The 23,542-nt window shown below is 64.1% G+C and overlaps 3 protein-coding genes across 5 annotated transcripts in view; 1 reads left to right on the top strand and 2 right to left on the bottom strand.

The window, feature by feature from the left end:
* The window catches only part of MOV10 (Mov10 RISC complex RNA helicase), a 27,505-nt gene extending 22,640 nt beyond the window's left edge, over positions 1-4,865 (top strand). The window contains exons 14-20 of the mRNA XM_036452545.2: positions 440-557; positions 905-1,096; positions 1,288-1,362; positions 3,185-3,310; positions 3,408-3,496; positions 4,359-4,480; positions 4,564-4,865. Coding sequence (XP_036308438.1) covers positions 440-557; positions 905-1,096; positions 1,288-1,362; positions 3,185-3,310; positions 3,408-3,496; positions 4,359-4,480; positions 4,564-4,655 — 814 coding nt within the window. The 3' untranslated portion in view covers positions 4,656-4,865. The remainder of the gene's footprint in view (positions 1-439; positions 558-904; positions 1,097-1,287; positions 1,363-3,184; positions 3,311-3,407; positions 3,497-4,358; positions 4,481-4,563) is intronic.
* Positions 4,866-5,297: 432 nt separating this feature from the next.
* Positions 5,298-11,230, bottom strand: RHOC (ras homolog family member C). The gene is made up of 5 exons (XM_036452544.2): positions 11,072-11,230; positions 7,668-7,831; positions 7,048-7,168; positions 6,615-6,745; positions 5,298-5,945 (listed from the first exon to the last, which is right to left on the bottom strand). The coding sequence occupies exons 2-5, from the start codon at positions 7,821-7,823 to the stop codon at positions 5,772-5,774; spliced, it is 582 nt and encodes a 193-aa protein (XP_036308437.1). The 5' UTR covers positions 7,824-7,831; positions 11,072-11,230; the 3' UTR covers positions 5,298-5,771.
* Positions 11,231-13,953: 2,723 nt separating this feature from the next.
* Positions 13,954-19,944, bottom strand: PPM1J (protein phosphatase, Mg2+/Mn2+ dependent 1J). Of its 3 annotated transcripts, none has more exons than XM_036452539.2 (10): positions 19,571-19,943; positions 17,951-18,065; positions 16,928-17,218; positions 16,546-16,658; positions 15,783-15,867; positions 15,182-15,300; positions 14,907-14,970; positions 14,675-14,782; positions 14,423-14,574; positions 13,954-14,290 (listed from the first exon to the last, which is right to left on the bottom strand). In XM_036452539.2, exons 1-10 carry the CDS (start codon positions 19,903-19,905, stop codon positions 14,143-14,145), a joined length of 1,530 nt encoding a protein of 509 aa, XP_036308432.1. In that variant the 5' UTR covers positions 19,906-19,943; the 3' UTR covers positions 13,954-14,142. The 3 variants fall into 3 exon arrangements, with proteins under 3 accessions (XP_036308432.1, XP_036308433.1, XP_036308435.1); XM_036452540.1 differs by having other exon boundaries at positions 16,928-17,215; positions 19,571-19,942; XM_036452542.2 differs by lacking the exons at positions 14,907-14,970; positions 15,182-15,300 and having other exon boundaries at positions 19,571-19,944.
* Between the last annotated feature and the right edge of the window lie 3,598 nt (positions 19,945-23,542).

Genomic DNA, 23,542 nt, shown 5'->3' with positions numbered 1-23,542 from the left:
TTAATATATTTTATTGATTTTTTTTTTTTTTTTTTAACAGAGAGGAAGGGAGAGGGATAGAGAGTTAGAAACATCGATGAGAGAGAATCATCGATCAGCTGCCTCTTGCACACCCCCTACTGGGTATGTGCCCACAACCAAGGTACATGCCCTTGACCGGAGTCAAACCCGGGACCCTTGGGTCTGCAGGCCGATGCTCTATCCACTGAGCCACACCGGTTTCGGCTCTCATGTCTCATTTTCTTCTTTGAAACGTGGCTGGTCTTTGAAACCCATGGACTGGGTCCTCGCCGGTCCTGTGGTTTGCGGTTCTGGCGGCAGGTGTTTCAGGGGAAGGCGCCTGCCGTCCAGCGCACAGAAGGCAGGGGGGTGAGGTGTGTGAGCGGGCGAGGCGGGAGTGATCCATTCCCCGTCTTGCTCTCCCCCCGCCCCCCTTCAGGTCTCACCCCACCATCCTGGACATTCCTAACCAGCTCTACTACGACCGGGAGCTGCAGCCCTGCGCCAACCCCGTGGAGCGGGAGCGCTTCTGCCAGTGGGAGGGCCTGCCCCGCCAGGTGAGGGCCCCGCGGGCCCCCGGGAAGGGGAAGGGCGGAGGAGGCGGCTCAGCCGAAGCCACGGTCTGTCCCTGCGTCACTGTGGCCTGGGGGCCCGGGGCCTGGAAGGGTATGGGGTGAGGGGCACGGAGGGCCGGAGGGCCCGGCTGAGGGTCTCCCCTGGCTGTGGGTTTGAGGGGAGGGGCACGGAGGGCGAGGAGGGCCCAGCTGAGGGTCTCCCCTGGCTGTGGGTTTGGGGTGAGAGGCACGGAGGGCGAGGAGGGCCCAGCTGAGGGTCTCCCCTGGCTGTGGGTTTGGGGTGAGAGGCACGGAGGGCCCGGCTGAGGGTCTCCCCTGACGGTGTCCAGGGCTTCCCCATCATCTTCCATGGCGTCATGGGCAAGGATGAGCGTGAGGGCAACAGCCCCTCCTTCTTCAACCCCGAGGAGGCCGCCACGGTGACCTCCTACCTGAAGCAGCTGCTGGGCTCCTCCTCCAAGAAGGGCAGAGGCCGCCTGAGCCCCCGGCAGGTGGGCGTCATCTCCCCGTACCGGAAGCAGGTGAGGCCTCCCTCGGGGTGAGGCACCCCCCGGGCACCCCGGTCCGGGGGCTCGGGCCCCGCTCGCCGGTATCTGGGGAGCTCAGAGGTCGGGGGCCCCTCCCCGGGCGCCTTCCCGCTCCCTGGCCTCCTGCCCGGACTCCCTCCCGCCCGGGGTGACGGGTGAGAGAACGGGCCCGTCCCCTCTTCCAGGTGGAAAAGATCCGCGACTGCATCACCAGGCTGGACAAGCAGCTGCGGGGCCTGGACGACATCAAGGACCTGAAGGTGAGCCGCCCCGTTTCACATCCGCTCTGTCTGCGCCCCTCTCCCCCGGCTCCCAGCGCCCCCCAGGCCCCTGCCCCCGCCACCCCCCACCCCGCGCCCCCAGGCCCCTGTCCCCGCCACCCCCCACCCCTGCTCCCAGCGCCCCCCAGACCCCTGCCCCCGCCACCCCCCACCCCTGCTCCCAGCGCCCCCCAGACCCCTGCCCCCGCCCCCCTCCCCCCCGGCTCCCAGCGCCCCCCAGGCCCCTGCCCCCGCCACCCCCACCCCTGCTCCCAGCGCCCCCCAGACCCCTGCCCCCCGCCACCCCCCACCCCCGCTCCCAGAGCCCCCAGACCCCTGCCCCCCGCCCCCCCCCCCCCCTGCTCCCAGCGCCCCCCAGGCCCCTGCCCCCGCCACCCCCCACCCCTGCTCCCAGCGCCCCCCAGGTCCCTGCCCCCCGCCACCCCCCACCCCTGCCCCCAGCGCCCCCCAGACCCCTGCCCCCGCCCCCCTCCCAACGCCAGCAGGGTCTCCCCGGCGCTCACTTTGAACGGCCGGGCCCGCAGTGCGGTCCGGGGTGCAGCCAGGACGCCGGCACGTCTCGCAGACAGCCCTCGCCGTGCTTATGGCCGGGCTGGCTGGAGGCCTCTGCTCTGGGAATAAAGTCCAGGCTCCCCGCCTGCCTGGCCCGTCCTGAGACAGCGCCCGCCGCCCTCCCCTCCCCCCCACTCTCTCCCAGCCACGTTCCTCGGCGCTGGCAGCCGATAAGAATCACCTGGAGAGCTTTGGCACTGCCTGTGCCAGGCCCCACCCGGCCCATTAGCACAGCCATCTGGGGGCAGAGCCAGGGCAGCCGGCCGGCTTCCAGCGCCGCAGGTGATCGCGTGGGCAGCCAGGGGCCAGCCCGTAAGACGCGGAGTCCCGGCCGGGCCAGGGTGGGTCGGTCGGTTGGTTGGGCATCGTCCCAGGAGGTCATCAGTTCAATTCCCGGTCGGGGCACCCGCCCAGGTTGCTGGCTCCGTCCCCAGGAGGAAGTATGCGGCAGGCAGCCCGTCCGTGTGTCTGTCTCCTCTCCCTCTCTTCCTTCTGCTCTCCTTTAAGTCAACAAAAAACATGTTTTAAAAAGTATGCAGACGTTCTCTCTTGGAACGTCTGATTCAGGAGGTCTGGGTTGTGTGCTTTTTTTTTAAACCAGAACTTAGTGATTATCTTCGGGAGAGTTTGAAAAACACTGCTGAGTGACCATGTTTTCTTTTTCCTTGTTTGAATCCTCACCCAAGGATGTTTTTTTCCATTGTTTGTTTTTTTTTAATATATATATATTTTATTGATTTTTTCACAGAGAGGAAGGGAGAGGGATAGAGAATTAGAAACATCGATGAGAGAGAAACATCAATCAACTGCCTCCTGCACACCCCCTACTGGGGATGTGCCCGCAACCAAGGTACATGCCCTTGACTGGAATCGAACCTGGGACCCTGGAGTCCGCAGGCTGATGCTCTATCCACTGAGCCACACCGGTCAGGGCTCCGTTGATTTTTAGAGAGTGGAAGGGGACAGGGACACACCGATGTGCCTATGTGAGAGAGAGACACATCGATGGGTTGTCTCCCACATGCACCCCGAGCAGACCCAGGGATCGAACCTGCGATCCTTTGGTGTGAGGACCCGCGCTCTAACCACTGAGCAACACGGGCCAGGGCCCATGGTTTCTTCCCTCGGAACCCTCTCCATCCCCTATCCCTTTCGCCGGAGCCGCTTCCAGGGCGCCCTCCGGTCCTTCCCCCCGCCCCTGTGAGGGCACTCGCTCTCTCCCTGGGACTCAGGCCGCCCTCCCCTGCAGGTGGGCTCCGTGGAGGAGTTCCAGGGCCAGGAGCGCAGCGTCATCATCATCTCGACCGTGCGGAGCAGCCAGAGCTTCGTGCAGCTGGACCTGGACTTCAACCTGGGCTTCCTCAAGAACCCCAAGGTCTGGGGGCGGCCGGGGGGCGGGCATTCTTCCCGCTTCAGGGGCCCTTCCCTCCCTCCCTCCCTCCCTCCGTGACGCCAGCCCCGCTTTCTTCCAGAGGTTCAACGTGGCCGTGACCCGGGCCAAGGCCCTGCTCATCGTGGTGGGCAACCCGCTGCTCCTGAGCCACGACTCCGACTGGAAGGCGTGAGCGTCCCCAGCCTCCCCCCCACGCCCCGCCCCACCCCCAACAAAAGGGCAGCTGGCTCTTTATCCCGGGGTGACCAGGCGTCCGCTTTTGGCGGGACAGTCCCGGTTTTTAACAATGTGTCCAGCGGCGTTTTTAAAAAAAGTCCCAATTTTTGGAAACTTTTTTAAAAGGCCGAGGGACACATTGTTAAAAATCGGGACGTCTGCCGAAACCTGTTTGGCTCAGTGGATAGAGCGTCGGCCTGTGGACCGAAGGGTCCCGGGTTCGATTCCAGTCAAGGGCATGTACCTGGGTTGTGGGCACGTCCCCAGTAGGGGGTGTGCAGGTGGCAGGCAGCTGATCGATGTTTCTCTCTCATCGATGTTTCTAGCTCTCTATCCCTCTCTCTTCCTCTCTGTAAAAAATCGATAAAATATTTAACAACAACAACAAAATTGGGACGTCTGCTCACCTTACTTTATTTTTTATTTTATTCTTTTAATAAATTGTATTGATTTTTTTTTTTACAGAGAGGAAGAGAGAGGGATAGAGAGAAACATCGTGAGAATCATCGATCAGCTGCCTCCTGCACACCCCCCACTGGGGTGCACCCACAACCCAGGTGCATGCCCTTGACCGGAATCGAACCAGGGACCTTTCAGTCCGCAGGCCGACGCTCTATCCACTGAGCTAAGTCCGTGCTGGCTGGTCACCTTACTGTATAACCACCTGCTGTGGCTCAGCTCACCCAGACCTGTCCACCTCGCGGCGCCCCCGTCTGTTACCTGCCCCTCCCTCGGAGGTTAAGCGTCTTGTCCAGAGGCCCCGGCGGGTGCTCCTCGGCCAGGCACACGTGTGTGAGGGTCCCTGTCCCCCCAGATTCCTGGACTTCTGCAGAGACAATGGGGGCTACACCGGGTGCCCCTTCCCTTCCAAAGTGGACCCGCAGCACGAACAGGATTTAATCAAAGGTCTGAGCAAGCTCAGCTTCTCTACCTCAGGTACGGCTGGGCCGGGGCGGGCTGGTGCCGGCTGGGGCCGCCAAGGTCAGGAAGACAGCTCAGCTCGCCTCCTCTCTCCCCAGGGCCCCAAAGTCACGACTACCTCTCCCAGGACCTGGAGGGTGAGGCCGACCTGCCCCTGCAGGTGGAGCCGGAGTGGAGGAACGACCTCTGACGAGACGCAGCCGGCCCGGCCCTCGGCCTCCGCACACCGGCCAAGCCTTAAGCACCCAGCTGCCCTGCCCCAGCCCGAACCCAAACCCAGCTGATCTGCCTCCCGGAGGGACAGGAAGGCTGGGGGAGGGAGTTTACAACCCCAGCCCTTCCCCCGCTCCCCTGCAGGGACGAATGATACAAGCTGCTAACAATGTGGGTTTGGGGGGGGTGAGAAGAACTGAAAACAAAGTCTGGTTCTATGCAAACGCCTCCATGTCGTCTTCTTGGCCTGGTCCCCGCTTCCCAAACCCCCAAGCTGACCCCACGGAAGATGGGATGCCACCCAAAGCCGCACCACCCCGCCTTTGAGCAGAACCCAGCCCCCACCCACGGCCGGGGGAGGAAACCCAGTGGGCCGCGGCAGGGAAGCCACCCGCAGGCTTCTAAGTTTAGCCTCCGCTCCAGACCACGCCCCGCCCCCGCCCCGAGGCCCGGAGCCAGGCATGACCTCATCCGGGCTCCTAGACCCCACCCTGCCGGCCGGCCTGCCGGAGCCCCGCCTGTGCGAACAGGCCGGCCTAGTGAGCGGCCGGGGAAAGGGGAGAGACGGGGCTAGGCCAGCACCTCGGGGACCAGAAGAGAGAGACAGGAAGCTGCGGCGTACACCTTGAAGCCTGTGGCCCTTTTATTCTTCGTGCGCCCCAGCAGGTAGGGCCAGAGACGGGGCATCTGCCTAAAGCAGAAATACCAGGGCCCAGGCCTCTGGGTTACATCCTCCGAACCCCCTTCCCCAGACACGTGAGCCGCGAGTGTGTAAAGTGCTGGTGTGACAATCCTCGGTGCAAGGCCAAGGCCAAAGGGACCCGGAGCCCCACCCTGCGCCCAGGCAGCCGCAGAACTCTGCTCCCGGCGCGGGCGGGCGGGCGGGGCACAGCCCGGCTCCCAGTGCCCTGAGGGAGGGCCGGTGGGCCTGGCACTGCCGAGGCCACCACCGCTGGGGCTGGGGCTGGGGCCGGGGGAGACCGATGCAGTCCTGGGCTGGAGGGAGCCGGAAGAGGGGGCCTTCGGCACGGAGCCCCAGGAGGAGGGAGGGTTTGGGGGTGTCCCTGCGCCCCTGGGAAGGGCCTCGGGGGGCTCAGAGGATGGGGCAGCCCCTCCGCCGCTTGTTCTTGCGGACCTGGAGGCCGGCCCGGGTGGCCATCTCGAACACCTCCCGCACCCCCTCCTTGGTCTTGGCGGAGCACTCCAGGTAGCCGAAGGCGCTGATCCTATTGGCCATGTCCCGGCCTTCCTCCGACCGCACGGGCTCCTGGGAGGACGGGAGGCGAGAAGTCAGGAGAAGCGGGTGGCAGGTGCCTCTCCCTGCCACGCCCATTCGGGTACTAACGAGAAACACCTCCAGCCCTAACCCGCCCAGCACCCACGCCCAGCACCCTGGGCGGCAGCGGCAGGACCAGCAACCACGATGCAAGTTTTTTGTTAAAATTCTCTCCACCGCCTTAGACCCGCCCTAAACCCCTCCCTCCGTTACCTGAGTAGGTACCTGGCCCCTCCGAACGGGCCTCCCTGCCTCCCTCCTCTCTCACGACCTCCGCCGGGCGGCTGCCAGAGGAACAAACGTTCCTGACACGGACCTGACCACACCTGCCCCGTGTAAAACCCTGGCGCGATTACCCTCAGGGTAGTCCATGCTCCTCACTCCGGCAGCTTTCTCTGATTAGTGAATCCTGGCTGCAGGACCACTGACCAGGCCCCCTGATGGGCCAGCTCCCTCCCTCTGGGCCTCTCGGCAATTATAACGGGTTTATTTTCTTGTCCCTCTCAACAGCCCAACCACAGACGCAAAAACCAAGATGCCCAGTGACCGTGGACAAGGCACTTCGTTCTGAGGGCCACCCCTCGCCCTCCCTCACGGGCGGGAGGCAGGTGCCACCCCCCCCCCCCCCCCCGGACAGGGCAGGGCTCGCCCCGGGCCCACCTGCTTCATCTTGGCCAGCTCCCTGCGCGTGTGCTCGTCCTGCCGCAGGTCCTTCTTGTTGCCCACGAGGATGATGGGCACGTTGGGGCAGAAGTGCTTCACCTCCGGAGTCCACTTCTCAGGAATGTTCTCTGCACAGGCAAGACCCGGCAGGTGTTGGTGCCTCCACTCAGACCAGGGAGCCCCCGCCCCCCTGCAGCCCCTGGCCTCCCCCCAGCAGAGTCTCAGAGGGTGTTCAGCCTGACAGCCCCTTTTACAGCTCCAAACCTCTCCCGGGAGCCCCCCGAAGGGCCGGCGTGCCCCCGGGGAAGGAAGCAGACGGTCCTCTGCGCCCCTCCCCGCCCCCGAGGACAGAATGAGCCACAGCGAGAGCACGACCTTGGCTGGGTGATTCCAAAGGGTTCCGGCCCCCGCCCGCCCCCCGGGCCCTCACCCAGGCTGTCCGGGCTGTCGATGGAGAAGCACATGAGGATGACGTCAGTGTCCGGGTAGGAGAGCGGCCGGAGGCGGTCGTAGTCTTCCTGCCCGGCCGTGTCCCACAGGGCCAGCTCCACCTGACACACAGGGCCGTGAGCAGCCGGCCCGCCCGAGGGCCCCGGCCACCCACAGGGCCTCCCGGAAGCCACCGGCCCCCGAGGCTCCAGGCCGCCCACCGAGCACCTGCCGCCCAGCCACGGGCCAGGCAGAGCGCGCTCCCTGTCACCCACCCCCGAGCAGATGTTTGTTTTTAAACCCCGAGACTCCAGCGCTTCCTCTCTGCGCCGCTTAGGAGCCGCCACGGTGAGCGCCAGGGTTCCTGAGTCCCCACCACGACCCTGTGAAGGAGGCCTCGTCGTCGTCACCCCCGTTCTGCCCATGGGGGAGCTCGGAGCTCGGAGGTGGAGGGGGCCGGGAGGTGCGTCTGGGTGTCCTGGCCGCGCCATCACCGCCCGGCTGTCACCGGAGCCAGCGGGGCGGGCGGCGAGGCCCCGGTGGGTGGCGGTGGTGGTGGCGGTGGCGGTGGAGGGCCTGCTGGGCGGGGCCCCAGGGCCGCGGGGAAGGGGCGCCCCTCACCTGCTTGCCGTCCACCTCGATGTCCGCGATGTAGTTCTCGAAGACGGTGGGCACGTAGACCTCTGGGAACTGGTCCTTGCTGAAGACGATGAGGAGGCAGGTCTTCCCACAGGCCCCGTCGCCCACGATCACCAGCTTCTTGCGGATGGCGGCCATGGCTGGGGCTGGCGGGGGGGAGAGAGGCCCAGTGAGTCCAAACGCACTTCTCCCGGCCCCCCAAGCCCTCCCCGGGAGCCGAGGCGTCCAGCAAGAGGGGGGCACGGGGCTCGCTCAGGCCTGTTCTTGCCCAGAACCAACTGGTCGGGCAACGGGGCTGGAAATTCCTTATCTCGGGGTCAGGTCTCCCCCCCACCCCACCCCCATGGGTTAGAACACAGCAGTGGGAGGGGGAAGACCCAGCCAGCGGGAGCCAGCCAGCCTGAGTTCTGACCGAGCCCCCTCACCCACCGGGGCCCCCGGACACCTGAGGGGATGCTCCAGGTCATGTCCAAAGAGCCAGCCCTCACCTGTCCCCGGGGCTCTGATCCGATCTGGGACACGCTGTCCCTCACCCAGCTCAGCCATGCCCACCCGGTCACCAACAGCGCGGCTCCTCTCCCAGGGCCTGGGCCGGGAGGACAGGCAGGCGGCCAGGCGGTGGGTGGGGAGGGGAAATTGGGGGGAGGGGGGATTGTTGTGACCAAAGTCATCTCCCTCGGTCCCCAGCCGCCTGGCAGGGAGGTGGAGATGGTCCTGGGAAGGGAGGCTCACGCACGCACTCGGCAGTCACAGGGACGGGGCCCTGGGCGGGGCTGTGGGACTCCATGGAGCCTACGTGCCGCCCCGAGGAGGTGGGACGGGGCAGAGGGAGGGGCACCGGACGGCCCACCCGGTCCCGGTCCCCACAGCCCCGTCACACAAAGGAGCCTCAGTCCCCGCGGTGCCCACAGCCCCCTCCCCCTCCTCCGGGCCTGGCAGCCCGCTGGGTCACTCGGCCTCAGGCGGGGGACAATGACCGCACTGTGGCGGGCGGGAGCCGCACATCGGAGAGGGAGAGGGAGCGGAGAGGGATCCCCCGGGGAGGCCCCTGCCTCCCCTCCGTCCGTCCAGCCAGTTCGCCCCGGGCCCTGCCCACCCCTCCCTGTGACTCAGGGCAGGAGTCAGCTTCCTGGGGTTTCCATGCCCCCCGCCCCCCCACGCCCCAGCACACACCAGCGGGCATCAGTTCGGCACACCTTCCCGGCGTCCCGGCCCCTGAGCTGAGCCTCCCTCCCTGCCCCCCCCCCCCCAGGGGAGAGGGGCTGGCCCTCCCAGGCCCAGAGGAAGAGGGAGGCCGGGCTGCTAGGCCTGGGGCTGGGAGGAGCGCCCAGCGCGGAGACAAATGAGGGCCAGGCCCAGCCAGCAGCAAACAGGCAGCGAGTCGCTCAGGGAGAGGGAGATGGTAACCCGATCTCGGCCCCAAACCTGGCTTTTTCTCTTTGTCCCACATCCTGTCAAACTGGGCTGAACTCCTTCTCTCCCCACACACCGCCGCCTCGCACCCCTGCCCTGGTCTGCCTGTAGGAAGCCTCTCGCCCCAGCCTGTCTGCCTGTAGGAAGCCTCTCGCCCCGGCCTGACTGCCTGTAGGAAGCGGATACTCCAGCCCCAGGCTCCGGGGTGGCCTCCCCTTCGCACACGAACTGGGATGAGGGAAGCAGAGAGAGAGAGAGAGAGAGAGGTTCTAGTTGCCCGTACACAGCCACACTCTCTCCGCCTGGAAGGGGGCTCTGTCCCTGATGCCCCAAAAGACAGGAAGAGGGCAGACCTCCAAGCACGGTAAGCCACTCTCTGGTGGCCAGCCCTCCCCCGAGGCCCACGGTCAGCGGTGTGGACACAGGCCGGGGAGCAGCCGGACGTGGATGCAGGGCCATCACCAGCGGCTTAGGCTCGGGGTACCCGTGCCCGCCCTCGGCAGGGCAGTCTGGGTGGCACGGGCAGCGGGACCAGGGCCTACACCCCGAGGCTGGAGCCCCTGCCCGAAGGCTGTGCTGGGCCAGGGGAGCGGCCGGCCGGCCGGCTCTTAGCGGACCAAGGCCAGCAGCCCAGACCCGGCCGCACAGACAGATGGGGGCCGGGGCGGGGGGGGGGGCAGGAATGGGGCCTGGAGCTCCTGGGCCTCCCCCGAGGGAAGGCAGACACCCACGGCCTCACTCTCCGTTCCCAGAGGCCTGGGGCCCCGGGCGCCGTGTCCTGCCAACGCCCGGAGGTCTGGCCTGGGCCTGGGCGGGATCCGGTATCCAGATCCTCAACTTTACAACCGGAACTCGGTGGAGGGTCTCCCAGCCCAGACCAAGTGGGGGACGGGGAGGGGGAGGGTGGGAAGAAAGGAGATCCTGACACACACAGACACACACAGACACACACAGACACACTCACAGACACACACACACTCACAGACACGCAGACACACTCACACACACAGACACACACACACACAGACACACACACACTCACAGACACACACACACTCACAGACACACACACACACAGACACACACACACAGACACACAGAGACATACATACAGACATGCAGACACACACACACACAGACACACATATAGACACAGACACAAACACAGAGACACACACTCACACACACAAAGGAGCTGGGTCCCTCCCACCCCGGCCGGGCGGCTCCAGGACCGTCCAGGGCGGCGTCCAGCCCGCAGGGCAGCGGCAGCCTCGCAGGTCACCCCTTCCCCTCCCCGCCATCCCGGCCCGCCTGGGGGACCCCCTTCCCTCCCCGCCATCCCGGCCCGCCTGGGGGACCCCCTTCCCCGCCTCGGCCCGGCCCCGCACCCGCACCCGCGCCCCACCCCGCTCGGGCCTCCCGGCGCCCGGGCTCCCGGCCTCTCCCGGGACCAAGTTCTCCGCCCGCCGGCGGCAGGTCCGGGCTGGACGGAGGGGAGGCTCCGCTCGGCCCCGGGAGGGGCCCCGGCCGCACCTGGGGAGGGGACCCCGCGCGGCCAGACGCCGGTCCGGAGGGCGGGAAGGCGGACGGGGTGCTCTCCCTGGAGCCCCGCACCCCAGCCCGGGCCCCCGCACCCCAGCCCGGGCCCCCGCACCCCAGCCCGGCCCCCCGCACCCCAGCCCCGTACCCCGCACCCCAGCCCGGGCCCCCGCACCCCAGCCCGGCCCCCCGCACCCCAGTCCGGGCCCCCGCACCCCAGCCCGGGCCCCCGCACCCCAGCCCGGCCCCCCGCACCCCAGCCCCGTACCCCGCACCCCAGCCCGGGCCCCCGCACCCCAGCCCGGGCCCCCGCACCGCAGCCCGGCCCCCCGCACCGCAGCCCGGGCCCCCGCACCGCAGCCCGGGCCCCCGCACTCCAGCCCGGGCCCCCGCACCCCAGCCCGGACCCCGCACCCCAGCCCGGGGCCCGGTACCTTCCGCTCGGCCGCCTCCAGCTGCGCGGCCGGTGCCCGAGGCAGAGACTGACCCAGGGCCGCGCCCCGCCCTCCGCCCCCGGGAGGGGCGGGAGGGGAGGAGGGGAGGAGGGGAGGAGGGGAGGGGAGAAGGGGAGGAGGGGAGGAGGGTGGGGACGGCTGGGGAGAGGAGAGGAGGGAAGGGGCGGGGAGGGGGCGGGCCGGGCCGGGCCCCGCCTGTCCGATCCGGGCCTGGGCCCCCGCGGCCGGGGTCCGAGGAGCTGCGAGGGCTGGAGGCGCGGGCGGCGCGCGGGCGGCCCTCCCCCCGGACCCCGGACCCCGGCCTCGCTGCCCCGCTGCCCCGCTGCCCCGCTGCCCGGCCCCGGGCGCCCGGCGTCGGGGAAGTTGCCCGGCGCCCGGGCGCGGTCGGTCGGAGAGGCCGCTGCTGCCCCCGCGTGGCCGCACTGCCGGGGGCCCGCGGGAGGGTCTGTGCAGCCCAGGGTCACCCCCACCCCAGTCCTGAGAACTTTCCAGAATCTTTGAGACCGGGCCAGCGGCCCGCTTCACGATTTTCTTCCTTCTCCCTCGCCTGGACTTCGCAGGAGTCCAACTCCTCCCGCCCCCCCTCCCCCCCCCCCCCTCCACCCCCTCTCCCCCCCCTCTCCCTACCTACCTCCCTATCCTCCTAGCTCCCTCCCTACCTACCTATCTACCCTCCCATCCGAAGAGCGTGATTCCGGTGCCGCCAGGGCTGAGTGAACGCGTTGGGAATCTACCTTCACGTGTGTGTCCTTCCCCGACAGATGGCTGAGGGGCTGAGGAGGTGGGCGGAAGGTGAGGACATGTCGTTAGCGTGCACTGGGCGCACTGCATAGCCCCGCGCTCCTACTGCGCACCGTAGGCCTTTGGGTAAGTGTACCCAGGCCCTTCGCCTTCGAGAAACTGAGGCTCAGAGAAGCCTAGTGGTTTGCCTCGACTTTGGCCATTTCTATGTGATTCAGCAAGAATTCAGACACTGGGTCAGTGCGGCTCCCAAGCTGGTGCTTTCTCCCTGCCGGCCCCGTGCCCTTCCATCCTGTCCCTCCCCGCCGTGTGGGGCACAGCAATGGGTTTCACCAGGTTATCTGCTGAGTGAATGAATGTTAGGAGCCGAAGTGCAACCCACACTTAATAAACGAAGCCCAGGTCCGAGCACTTTGGTCCCCAGGCCTTGAGTGCGGACTTAAGAGATGTGCGCTCAGTTCAGATCAATCTCTGCCTTCCAAGAACTTACAGTCTAGCCCGGCCTGCATGGCTCAAGGGTTGAACGTAGACCTGTGAACCCGGAGGTCAGGGTTCGATTCCCAGTCAGGGCGCAGGCCTGGGTTGCAGGCTCGATCCCAGATATGGGGCCCGCAGGGGGCAGCCAATCAATAATGCTCTCTCATCATTGATGTTTCTAGCTCTCTCTCCTTCTCCCTTCCTCTCTGAAATCAATATATATATATATATATATATATATATATATATATATATATATATAAAATATATTATATAATTTATTGATATTTTACAGACAGGAAAGGAGAGGGATAGTTAGAAACATCAATAAGAGAGAATCATCGATCAGCTGCCTCTTGCACACCCCCTACTGGGGATGTGCCCGCAACCAACGTACATGCCCTTGACCGGAATCGAACCCGGGACCTTTCAGTCCGCAGGCCAACGCTCTATCCACTGAGCCACACCGGTTTCAGCTAGATTTTAGATTTTAAACAGTTGGAGCTACCACAGGCCACAGTCACGGAAAGGAAACCCCAAGAGAGGGTGGTGGTGGTAGGTGGTGAGGCTGGAGGAGGAAGCCGTGGCCAGATCATGGAGGCCCCTGTATGTCACCACCCTCAGGAACGAGTGTTTTTCTCGATGGCAGGAAGGAGCCACAGAAATGTCCTCTCAGGGGAACAGCCGGCTCAGACTCACTCTGCAGAAAGGACACTGTCTGCTATGTCCCGGGTCTATTAGGGGAAAACAGGGGAGTGGCCCGGAGACAGGGATGAGAGACGCATTAGGAAGCTAATGCAGTAAAAACACTAAGGTACTGGCATCAGGGGCAGCCATGAGTGGAGAAATAGAAAATGTTTTTAAAATATATAATCAAAAACAGCGGTTATGCCGAAACCCGTTTGGCTCAGTGGATAGACTAGAGCGTCGGCCTGCGGATTGAAACATCCCGGGTTCGATTCCGGTCAAGGGCATGTGCCTTGATTGCGGGCACATCCCCAGTGTGGGGTGTGCAGGAGGCAGCTGGTCAATGACTCTCTCTCATCGATGTTTCTAGCTCTCTGTCCCTTTCCCTTCTTCTCTGTAAAAAAAAAATATATATATATATATATATATATATATATATATATATATATTTTTTTTTTTTTTTTTTTTTTTTTTTAAATAGTGGTTAGCTTGAAGAGACGGAAGCCAGGGTGACAAGTTCCTAGACCAATTTCCAACTTCAACGGCTGAGATGACGGGACAGAAGGCACATGGGTGGCGAGAAAGTGGCGAGTTCAGTCCAAGGCATGTTGAGCTGCGGTGCCTGGGGGATGCCTCCATGTTCTGTACATGAGGGGGACGTGGGGGTCTAAAGCTCAGGAGAGGTCTGGGCTGGATGTGCCACTTGGATGCCAGCAGCAGGTGGGTGAGGACAGTGCGTGGAGTGGGAAGAGCAAAGCGGGGGAGACAGAAACTGGGGACAGGACATTTTTGTGTCACTGGGGGTAGGAATAAGGGGGCAAACAGGAAACGCTTGTACACCAGGACAGCTCTGGCATACTTTCTCTCCCCCCCCCCCCAAGGACCTTTCTGTGACCTTTTCGATTTCTACTCAAAGAAATGAAGACACATTTTTTTTTTTTTTAAATGAGGACACATTTTTATCCATCTGGTTTATTTGTCAGTAGCTGTGATTTGGGATCTAACGGACACCTCTTCCTCAGTTAAATTGCCACCAAAGGAGGCCAGGCTGGAGGTTTAAGTCCAGAATCTGGGCTGGGAGAGGATCAAGCGTGGAGAGGCCGGGCTGGCGGGTGGGGGGGGGGGAGGGTCAGGGCCTGGACCCCTCAGGAGTAGCTGCCGGGCCCTCCCAAGGGGATGACGAAGACAGAGATGTCATCCCCGGAACCCAGCTTGTTGTTGGGGAGACGCCAGCCACGGTCCCGGGGGGTGCCCCGGGCCCCTAGGACCAGGGCTTGGGCCAGCGCTGTGTACCTGGCAGGAGCACGCGTGCACAGTCATGTATGTACCAGCGTGGCCGAGGGGAGGCAGACACACAGGCCCTCCTTGCTCCCCTCGGCCCCTTCCTCCCCCATCGTCACCCCTCGATGCCCGTCCAACCCCTACCTGCTGGGGTCGTTGGGCTCGTAGGTGGACAGCACCCTGTCCACCGTGGCCGCGGCCTCGGCGTCGCTGGTGACGTCCCACAGGCCGTCCGTCCCCAGCACCAGCACGTCGTCCGGGCAGTGCTCGTACTGCGTCAGGTCGTACACGCGCACCTGGAGGGGAAGGGGGTGGAGAGGGAGCTTCCGAGGAAGGGGAGCCGGGCCAGGGCCAGCCCGGGCTCCGGAGGGAGAGGCGGGGGGGAGGAGGGCTCACCTCCGGGAAGCAGGACAGGAAGGGCTTGATGGGCAGGCTGGAACTGCAGACCCGGAGGTTGTGGTCTCCCAGGCCCCGGGTCACCCCGATGGTGGCCATCACTCGAGCCTGAACAGGAGGAGGGAGGGGCGCTGCCCACACGGGCTCCCTCCCGGGCTCTGGAACCAGGCCCCTCCCTCCCCTGTCCTCCGGGGACAACTCCTGGCGGGTCCTCTACAGGAGAGGGGTTTACCTTTTTGCCCTCCCCACAGACCAGAGGAAACCTGAGGTCCTCCAGCTCGATGTGTTTGTAGGCCCTGGGGAGGGGGGAGCAGAGGAGGCATCACCCAGGCATCAAAGCCCCTCTCCCGGGGGAGCCGCGCTCCTCACGAAAACCCCTCAGAAGGGCCACCTCCTCCCCGCCAGCTCCCAGCCGGGCCCAGCCTCCGGCTTCCACCTTGCTGTCAGCCCAGCCAGGGCCCGGTTGCGTTGCCATGGGAACCGGCCCAGCTCTGAGGGAAGTATTACCAGCCGGTCATGTTCTGGTCCCGGTACAGCATCCTCTGGCCCAGCTCCTTGGGCTGAACTCGGCGGGGGAACTCCAGGTGGGTGAACTCGGACCCCAGCAGCTCTGGCTTCAGGAAGCCCTGGGGCCCGGAGTGGCCAGGCATGAGCAGAGGGCCGGGGGTAGGTATTAGGCTGACGGCACGGCCTGGTGATTATGGCAGCCCCACACAATGTCTAATGTGAACAGGCAGTAACTCGTTTTCTGCAGCCCTTCAGGCAGGAACCACAGGGACAAGTCGAAGGGGATTGTCCAGAGTCACTCAACTAGCAAAGCCCTGGAACCAGGACTCAACCCCAGCTCCCAGGCCAGGGCTCGGAGCTCTGCGTCACACTGCCTTTCAGGGCCTCTGCCTCCACTTCCTTCCTCAGCCGGGCCCCCTCGGGAGCACGGAGCACCCACACTCCCTCCTGCTCCGTCCTCCACCGGCCCCCGCTGGGCTCCGCACTCCTCGGTGAGGGGCTGTCCCTGTGGTGGTGGTGGGGAGCCCTCAGGGTGCGAGGTACAAACAGGCACAAGAAGACTCAACCGAGAATGGGAGGCAGGAGCTCAGGTCATGCTCACCAGCAGCTGAAGGCGCTGGCGCTCCGTTTCCGGGGTGAATTCCCGGGACATTGGAATGATCTCACCATTCCGGACAATGATGGCCCTGCCCAGAGAAGGGAAAGGTGTGGGGCTTGGCTCTCTTCCGCCCCCTGGTGGAGAATTCCAGGAAGACCAGGCCTTCCCCATAAGGGACCCTTAGGATCTACCGTGTTTCCCCGAAAATAAGACATCCTTCGAAAATAAGTCCTACTTACAGGTTTCCTTCTGAGTGAAATATAAGGCATCCCCCCGAAAATAAGTCCCCCCCCCCCAGGCTCTGTCTCAGAATGCTATTGCTAAACATGAGAGATTTGGAGTCACAAGAAATTCACCAGGAAATTCAGGGATTGGATTGTTCTGATGATGTTCCATAAGATGACATGATTGTCATTGAAAAAACGAGTACATTCTTGATACTGTAGGATTCACAGTTTGTCTGGTTTGTGTGGACAACTACCGTACTACCGTACCGTATACAGGTAATAAATTTCCTTTATTTTCATTTAACAATAAATGTGTACTGTATTCTTCTTCATGGAAAAATAAGACATCCCCTGAAAATAAGACCCAGCGCATCTTTGGGAGCAAAAATTAATATAAGACACTATCTTATTTTTGGGGAAACAGGATAGCATCCACACCCCTATCTTTCCTCCCCACGTGGCCCTTCCTTCTGTCTCCTGACCTCCTCCCTCTTTGATTCTTAACACCCACCCCCTCTCTCTCTTCCGTTCCCCCATACCTGCTGTCGCCCGCATTGGCCACGTACATCTTGCCTAGCAGGTAGACCACAACCAGGGCACAGCAGCCCCCCTCCACTTGGTGGCCGTGCCGCTCCTGGGCCATCTGCTCATCCTGTCACGCGGGAAGGGTCAGAGGGGGTGGATGAAGAAGACCCCCAGGCGCACTGCCAAGCCCCTCCATCCAAAGTCAACCAGCCCAGCCACGCCGCCCTGGAGGACGGAGGGAAGACATGCGTGAATGCCCCCTCCCCCTCCCCCTCTGACCCAAGGATCAGGCTTTCACAGGTGGTGTAGGTGCTCGGGGTCCCCCCCGACCCCGAGGCCACCTGACGCCCACACAGAAGTGACCTGGCAGGCCCTCGGCCCTGGCCGCCCACTCACCATGAGCTGGAAGGCACTCTCAATGGCCCCCACCACCAGGCTATCATGGGTCACTTCCTTCTGTGAAGGCCAGCAGGAGTGAGGACCAACCAAGTGAGGGGGGTCCGAGGAACCCGGGGTCCCCGGGGTGGATGGGAGGCAGAGGGGGGGTGGCGAGGGGTCCTGCAGGATCTCCACGAGGTCCTTCAGCTGCTCCCGGATGTGGCGGTGCAGGAGCCTGGAGGCCACCTCAGCAGCTCCACCCCCCGCGTGCCCGTCAAACAGACCCCAGTAGTAGAAGCAGAGTCCCTGGGGGAGGAAGAGTGGAGAGGAGTGATGGGTGGGTGTGTTTTCTGTTGTTGTTTTTTTAAAGAAATGTTATTGATTTTTTTACAGAGAGGAAGAGAGAGGGATAGAGAGTTAGAAACATCGATGAGAGAGAAACATCGATCAGCTGCCTCCTGCACACCCAGTTCTGGAGGTGTGCCCACAACCAACGTGCATGCCCTTGACCGGAATCGAACCTGGGACCTTTCAGTCCACAGGCCAATGCTCTGTCCACTGAGCCAAGCCAGTTTTGGCATGGGTGGGTGTGTTTTATGCAGGGAGAAGAGCAAGCCCCCGGGCATCCACACACACACACGTGAGAGAGGAGGTCGGAGCTTGGAAATAGAAGAATGTTAGATTTACTCACCCGTTTCCCAAGGGCCTAGATTGAATCAGGAAGTCAAGCATCAGAAAAGCCAAACTGGGAGGATGCTCAAGTATTTATGGATGTGTTAATTAATCACCAATGCAAAAATAAGCACCGGTGATTAATCGAAGCATCCATACATGCACGTGCTTCTTTCTATTATACATTGTAAGTGGAAAACTACATTCAGACTGACGTGGTGGAATCGATGCCAGATAGAGATTCTGAGCCAAAGACAGAAAGCTGGGGAGGGAGGAGGTGGGTCTTGGCTTGTTTCAGATTTAAAACCAGATGCCTGGAACCACTGGGCAGAGGTGCCTTGCTGCCTCTGGAGGGTGCTGGGGGCTTACCTGGCCGGGGCCGGGCTCCCTGGGGGCGCCGGAGCCGCTCCTCCGGCCTTCCACGTACACCACTTCGCAGCACGCCTGGTCCTCATTGTGCCGGCTCTTGCCAGCGTTGATGACCCTGCCAGGCCAGAGTGGCCGCATCAGGCTGGACACCACCAGACCACGGCCTGGAATAACCCCCGCCTCAGACAGACACACTCTCTGGCCTGCTGGCCAAGCCCAGAAAGGTCAAGGCCACCTGGGATCCGGGCCAGGGTGAGGAGGAGAAGGGAGGCAGGGCGAGGCACAGGGAGTTCTGTCTGGGTGTCAGGCCCCACGGGAAGGACGGCAGCAGGACTGTCTGCCTCAGGTTCCCATCCCTGGCCAAGCGGGCATCCCTGAGCGTGCTGGGGGCGGAGGGAGAGGTGGGGGGGGGGGGGAGAGGGGGACGCCTGCTGGGAGCATGAGGTCTTACTTCCCCGCCTGTCAAGACCCCACTTCCCACCCGAAACCCAATCGATTCCTCTGGCGCCGGGTGCACAGCACCCCACCCTCCTGGGCGCGCCCGCCCTCATCCTAAAACCGCAGGGAAAGTTTCCGCTGCTCTGGGGGAGGAAGCGCTCCGGCCCGGTCCGGGAAGAGGAACTGAGATGGGGCTGGGGGAGAGTCCACCTGGCCTGCGCAGGAGTCCCCGCACCACCAGCGCTTCCCAAACAGGAAGGTAACCAGCTGGCGGGGCGGGGCGGCCGCGGGTCCCCCTGCCACCGCCCCCTCGGCGAGGCCGGCAGCACCCCATCGCCCTGGGTGCTCCGCTCGCCCAGCACAGACAGGAACCGGACACAGAGCCGGGAGCCCGCGGGCCGCCCCTCGCGGGCCCCTCCGCGCCAGGAGGGCGCTCAGAGGGGCTCCCCGCCGCCCCGCCGCCCCGCCCCGGCCCGGGGAGCGCGGCCGCCGGCGTCGCGGCTATTTCTGGGCGCGGAGGGGGACGGGGCGGGGAGAGGGGCCGGGAACTGGGGCGCGGGGGTCGGGAGGTCCGGGACGGGTCTCCGCGGCCGCCATCCGCCTCTAGGAAGAGAGGCTTCGGCTCCTGGGAACCTCCCCTCCCTTCGCGGCTAGAACCCGGGCCGGACCGAGAACCGGCCGATTCATTCATCCTCCGCGGGTCCCCCGCCTCCGGGGAGAACCGGGCGGCGGCGAGGGGAGCCTGAGACCCGGGAGGTCCCGGGAAGGCGGCACCCGCCGCACCCACCGGCTGGAGGTCCCGGGAAGGCGGCACCCACCGCGCCCACCGGCTGGAGGTCCCGGGAAGGCGGCACCCACCGCGCCCACCGGCTGGAGGTCCCGGGAAGGCGGCACCCGCCGCACCCACCGGCTGGAGGTCCCGGGAAGGCGGCACCCGCCGCGCCCACCGGCTGGAGGTCCCGGGAAGGCGGCACCCACCGCGCCCACCGGCTGGAGGGAGGCTGGGAGAGGGCGGCCCGCAGCCCGGGGTCACCGATTGCGAGGGGTCTGGGGGAAGGGGCTGCTGGCACCCAGTGGCGGGGCGGGGCGGGGCGGGGTCGGTGCACCCAGCTCCCGGGATGCCGAGGGGAGGGGGCGGGGTGCCCCTGACCAGGGTGCGCCCCGGGGACGCAGCTCGCTCACTCGGCGTAGCCCGTGCTCCAGGGCAGGCGGCGGCCGGTGTCCGGGGGGCTCTGCACGGCGCGGCCGGCGTGGTCGTCGGCGCGGCGCAGCCCCGCGGGGCTCAGCTGCAGGAAGGTCGGGCGCGAGAAGCTCGCTCGAGCCTCCGCCGCCTTTGCGGGCGCCGCCGCGCTCCCGCTCGCGCTCCCCGCCTTGGCCGGGGGGCTCCCGGGCGCCTCCGGGGGCACGGCGGGCAGCAGCGAGGTGGCTTCGGGCTGGTCCGGGGACTTGGGGCCCGGGGGCGGGGCGCCCCCCGAGCTCACCAGGTGCGCCACGGCGGAGCGCACCCGGCTCAGCATGCTGCCGCCCGGCCCCGCCCGCCGCCGCGGCCCCGCCCCATGGCCCGGGGCGGCGCTGCTCCGGCCCCGCCCCGCCCCGCCCCGCCGGCCCCGCCTCTCGCTGCTCCGGCCCCGCCCCGCCCCGCCCCGCCGGCCCCGCCTCTCGCTGCTCCGGCCCCGCCCCGCCCCGCTGGCCCCGCCTCCCGCTGCTCCCGGCCCCGCCCCCGCTGCTCCGGCCCCGCCCCCGCTCCGCTGGCCCCGCCTCCGGCTCTTTGGGGGTTTGGGGGGGCCGGACCGGTCCGCTGCGGCGAGGAGGGCCCTGAGCGCAGCAGCCCCGGTTCGCCGGGCTCCGGAGCGGACCGGGGCTGGAACCGCCCCATTGTGACGGAGGGCGGGGTCTCCTAGCGGCCGGGCCGGCCTGCCCGGAGGGGGACGGGGACGGGCCGGCCGGTCAGCTGCTCCGAGCGCCGCCAGCCGCTTCGGGGACCCCTGAGTCCTCGGGCCATCGCTGTCCACTGAGCCGCACCGCCTGGGGCTCACGTGGGTTTTATTTTGTCTTTTAATGTTACACAGCTTGCCCTAAGAGGTCCCACAGCCAATGAGTCACACTCCTGTCTGCCCCTGGGCCGCGGGGCGCGGAGCGCTGGGTGTGACAGCGCCTCCGGGTGGGGCTGCAGGCGGGAGCTGGGTGCGATGCGGGGGTTGATGTGGGGTGTGATTCGGGGGGGGGTGATGCGGGGGTGCGATGCGGGGGTGTGATGCGGGTTGTGATGCGGGTTGTGATGGGGGTGTGATGCGGGAGTGGTGGCCATGCAGGCTGGAGCCGAGCAGGCCGAGCGGAGGCGCCGCTGGCCCCCGGGCTCCGTGAAGACCGCCTGGATCCGGTTGCTTAGCGGCCACGCCTCCTCCACGGTCTGTCTCCGGACCCCCGGCCACAGCCGGAGTGAGAACAGGAATTACCGTAATGAGGACTCTCGCCCTCTGCAAAGTACTGCCCACACATGAGGCCATGTATACCGAACACCAACCTTCAAATCTTTTTTTAATATTTTTTATTGATTTTTTTAAAGAGAGGAAGGGAGAGGGATAGAGAGAAACATCGACCAGCTGCCTCCTGCACACTCCCTACTGGGGATGTGCCTGCAACCAAGGTGCATGCCCTTGACGGGAATCGAACCTGGGACCTTTGAGTCCTCAGGCCAACGCTCTATCCACTGAACCATACCGGCGAGGGCTCCAATGGGTTTTATTTTTTATTTTTTCACTTTACGGATGACGCTCCTGTCGTTTTACATGGCTTGCCCTAAGAGGTCCCACTCCTGTCAGCCCCTGGACGCCCAAGCGATTCTGCCTGAAGAACCGTGCTGGTTTTGTGGGGATCAGGAGGAAGGCTTAAGAGGGAGGAGAATGTTATGAGAGAGGGGGGGTTCAGGCAGAGGCTGGGAGCAGTCCGGGGTGTTGGACAAGTTCTGCATCTGCCATCAGGGGGCGACAGAGGCCAGGCTAAGCTCCCTCACGGGCAGGGGGGACTGGAATCCCGGAGTTGATCACAACCCCCCCCCCCCCCCCCCAGTCCAAATGGAGACAAGGCCCTTGTGGCCCTAACGCAAGTCAGGGGTAGCCCTCAGGGCCACTTGCACCCGGGTCACGGTTGGGATTCCACCTCCAGGCTCTGACCATCATCCTCTCTGTCCGGGGGCTCACCTGTGCCCCCAGAAGAGTAGCTTTCAAATAGAAACCTCACCATGGCCGTTCCGGTTTCCAGGCTTTCTGTAGTGACGCCTGCACTCAGGCCAGAGAGAGCCAGAGGAAAAGAAGTCACAAGAAGAAGAAGACAAATCAGTCCATAGCACGTCGAGCGGCACCGGCAGCTCATTCAAATGGGTTTTATTTTATTTTTTAATTGCACTCACCGCAGCTGCTGCTGTGGGCATTTCCTTCCTTCCTGTCTGAGCCCATGCTCAGCTCAGCGGCATCAGCAGCAAGCCAGAGACTGAGACAAAATATAACAGCCTGGCTATTTTTATTATTCAGTGTTTCTGGGACAGGTTGCTAACCACGACTCTGTGTCGCCCAGCTCCCAATCCCTGGGCTTTGCAGCACCCAGCGGGGTGTGGCCGCACTCGGGGACCACAGGGCCAGGCCCGGGGAGCCCTGGTTCCAGCACCAGATGGTCAGCAGGGATGTCAACAGCTCTCCCGGGCTCCAGAGCAGCCTGCTGGCCAGAGCCAAATCCTCACTCAGGCTCTCCACTCCCTGAATCTCTCACTTCCTGTTCTTGGCATCAGGAACCTCCCGCTCCTCCTCCTCAGACTGACCCAGAACCTGGTGAGAAGGCTCCCTGAGGCAGCAGAGATGGAGAAGGAAAAGGAGGAGCGGGGGTGGGGGGTGGGGGTGCGGGGGTGGGAGAGGATTGTGAAGAAGCAGGCTTGTGAGATGTTCTCTTCTGCTAAGAAAGAAATGAGGCTCAGTGTCAGGCCTGAGCCAGGGAGGGGGCTGGGCATCCTTACGGCCCGGTTATCCAGGCCACATGCAGCGGCTCAGAGCTCAGAATTGAGCTTTTCCCTCCTGCCTTTTCCCTCTCCATTTCCCTGACCCCAAAGCCCTCCTAACCTAAGAGTTGTCTCTCCTCCTGAGACAAAATCACAGACTACCACCTTCTCCCATCTGTCTAATTCTCGTGCACATCCAACATCTTCCCCTGCAGAGATTGCAAAATTGCAATTACGTCGCAGTTTTTATGACGAAGAAACTGGGTCTCGAGGATTTGGTCCCCACGTTGGTGTTCACACCCCTCACTGTGTGCCATGGCGAGAATGTGCTCCAGCGTTTGTGCCCCATCCAGGAGCGCCGAGCTCCCTGCGGCTACTGAGCACTCCAGATGTGGTGAGTGCAAACGAGAATCTCCGTTTTTAAATTTTATTTTATTTCTATTTCTATTTAAGTATAGTTTTATTGATTTCTGAGAAGGAGGGAGAGAGATAGAAACACCAATGATGAAAATGATACATTGGCTGCCTCCTGCACACCCACTCCAGGAGAGTGAGCCGGCAACCTGGCAGCTGCTCCCACGGGGAATCCAGCTGTCACCTCCTGGGTCCTACGTGGAGGCTCAACCACTGAGCTACACCAGCTGGGCTGATTTCTATTTACATTTTAAAACTACATAACAGCCGAAACTGGTTTGGCTCAGTCCCAGGTTTGATTCCGGTCAAGGGCATGTACTTTGGTTGCGGGCACATCCCCAGGTGGGGGTGTGCAGGAGGCAGCTGGTCGATGTTTCTCTCTCGTTGATGTTTCTAACTCTCTATCCCTCTCCCTTCCTCTCTGTAAAAAAATCAATAAAATATAGCATATTTTTTAAAACTACAATGCGGTGAGTGGCTGCAGTATTAGACAGTGCAGTTACAGAATCTCCGAGGCTCAAACGCCCTGAGGGTCTGCGCAATCACTGCTCACACTCAGCGCCCCCACCCCGGGGAAGCCGCACCCCCTGGAGGATTTGGGGGACCCTCTCTGAGGGACCCCAGCCCGCAGAGGGATGTGCGCCCTCCTCCAACCACTCCAGCCGGGTCCTCTCGTCCCGCGTCCAGCCCGGCCGCCAGGGGCCGCTGCGCCCCCGCCCGCTGCCCGGGGCAGGCGGGGCGGCCCGGCGCGG

Source organism: Pipistrellus kuhlii, unplaced genomic scaffold (genome assembly GCF_014108245.1).
Source record: "Pipistrellus kuhlii isolate mPipKuh1 unplaced genomic scaffold, mPipKuh1.p scaffold_m20_p_24, whole genome shotgun sequence".
NCBI classification, from domain to species: Eukaryota; Metazoa; Chordata; class Mammalia; order Chiroptera; family Vespertilionidae; genus Pipistrellus; species Pipistrellus kuhlii.
Note: the sequence above shows the minus strand (reverse complement) of the source record. Positions and strands in the feature narration are given on the sequence as shown.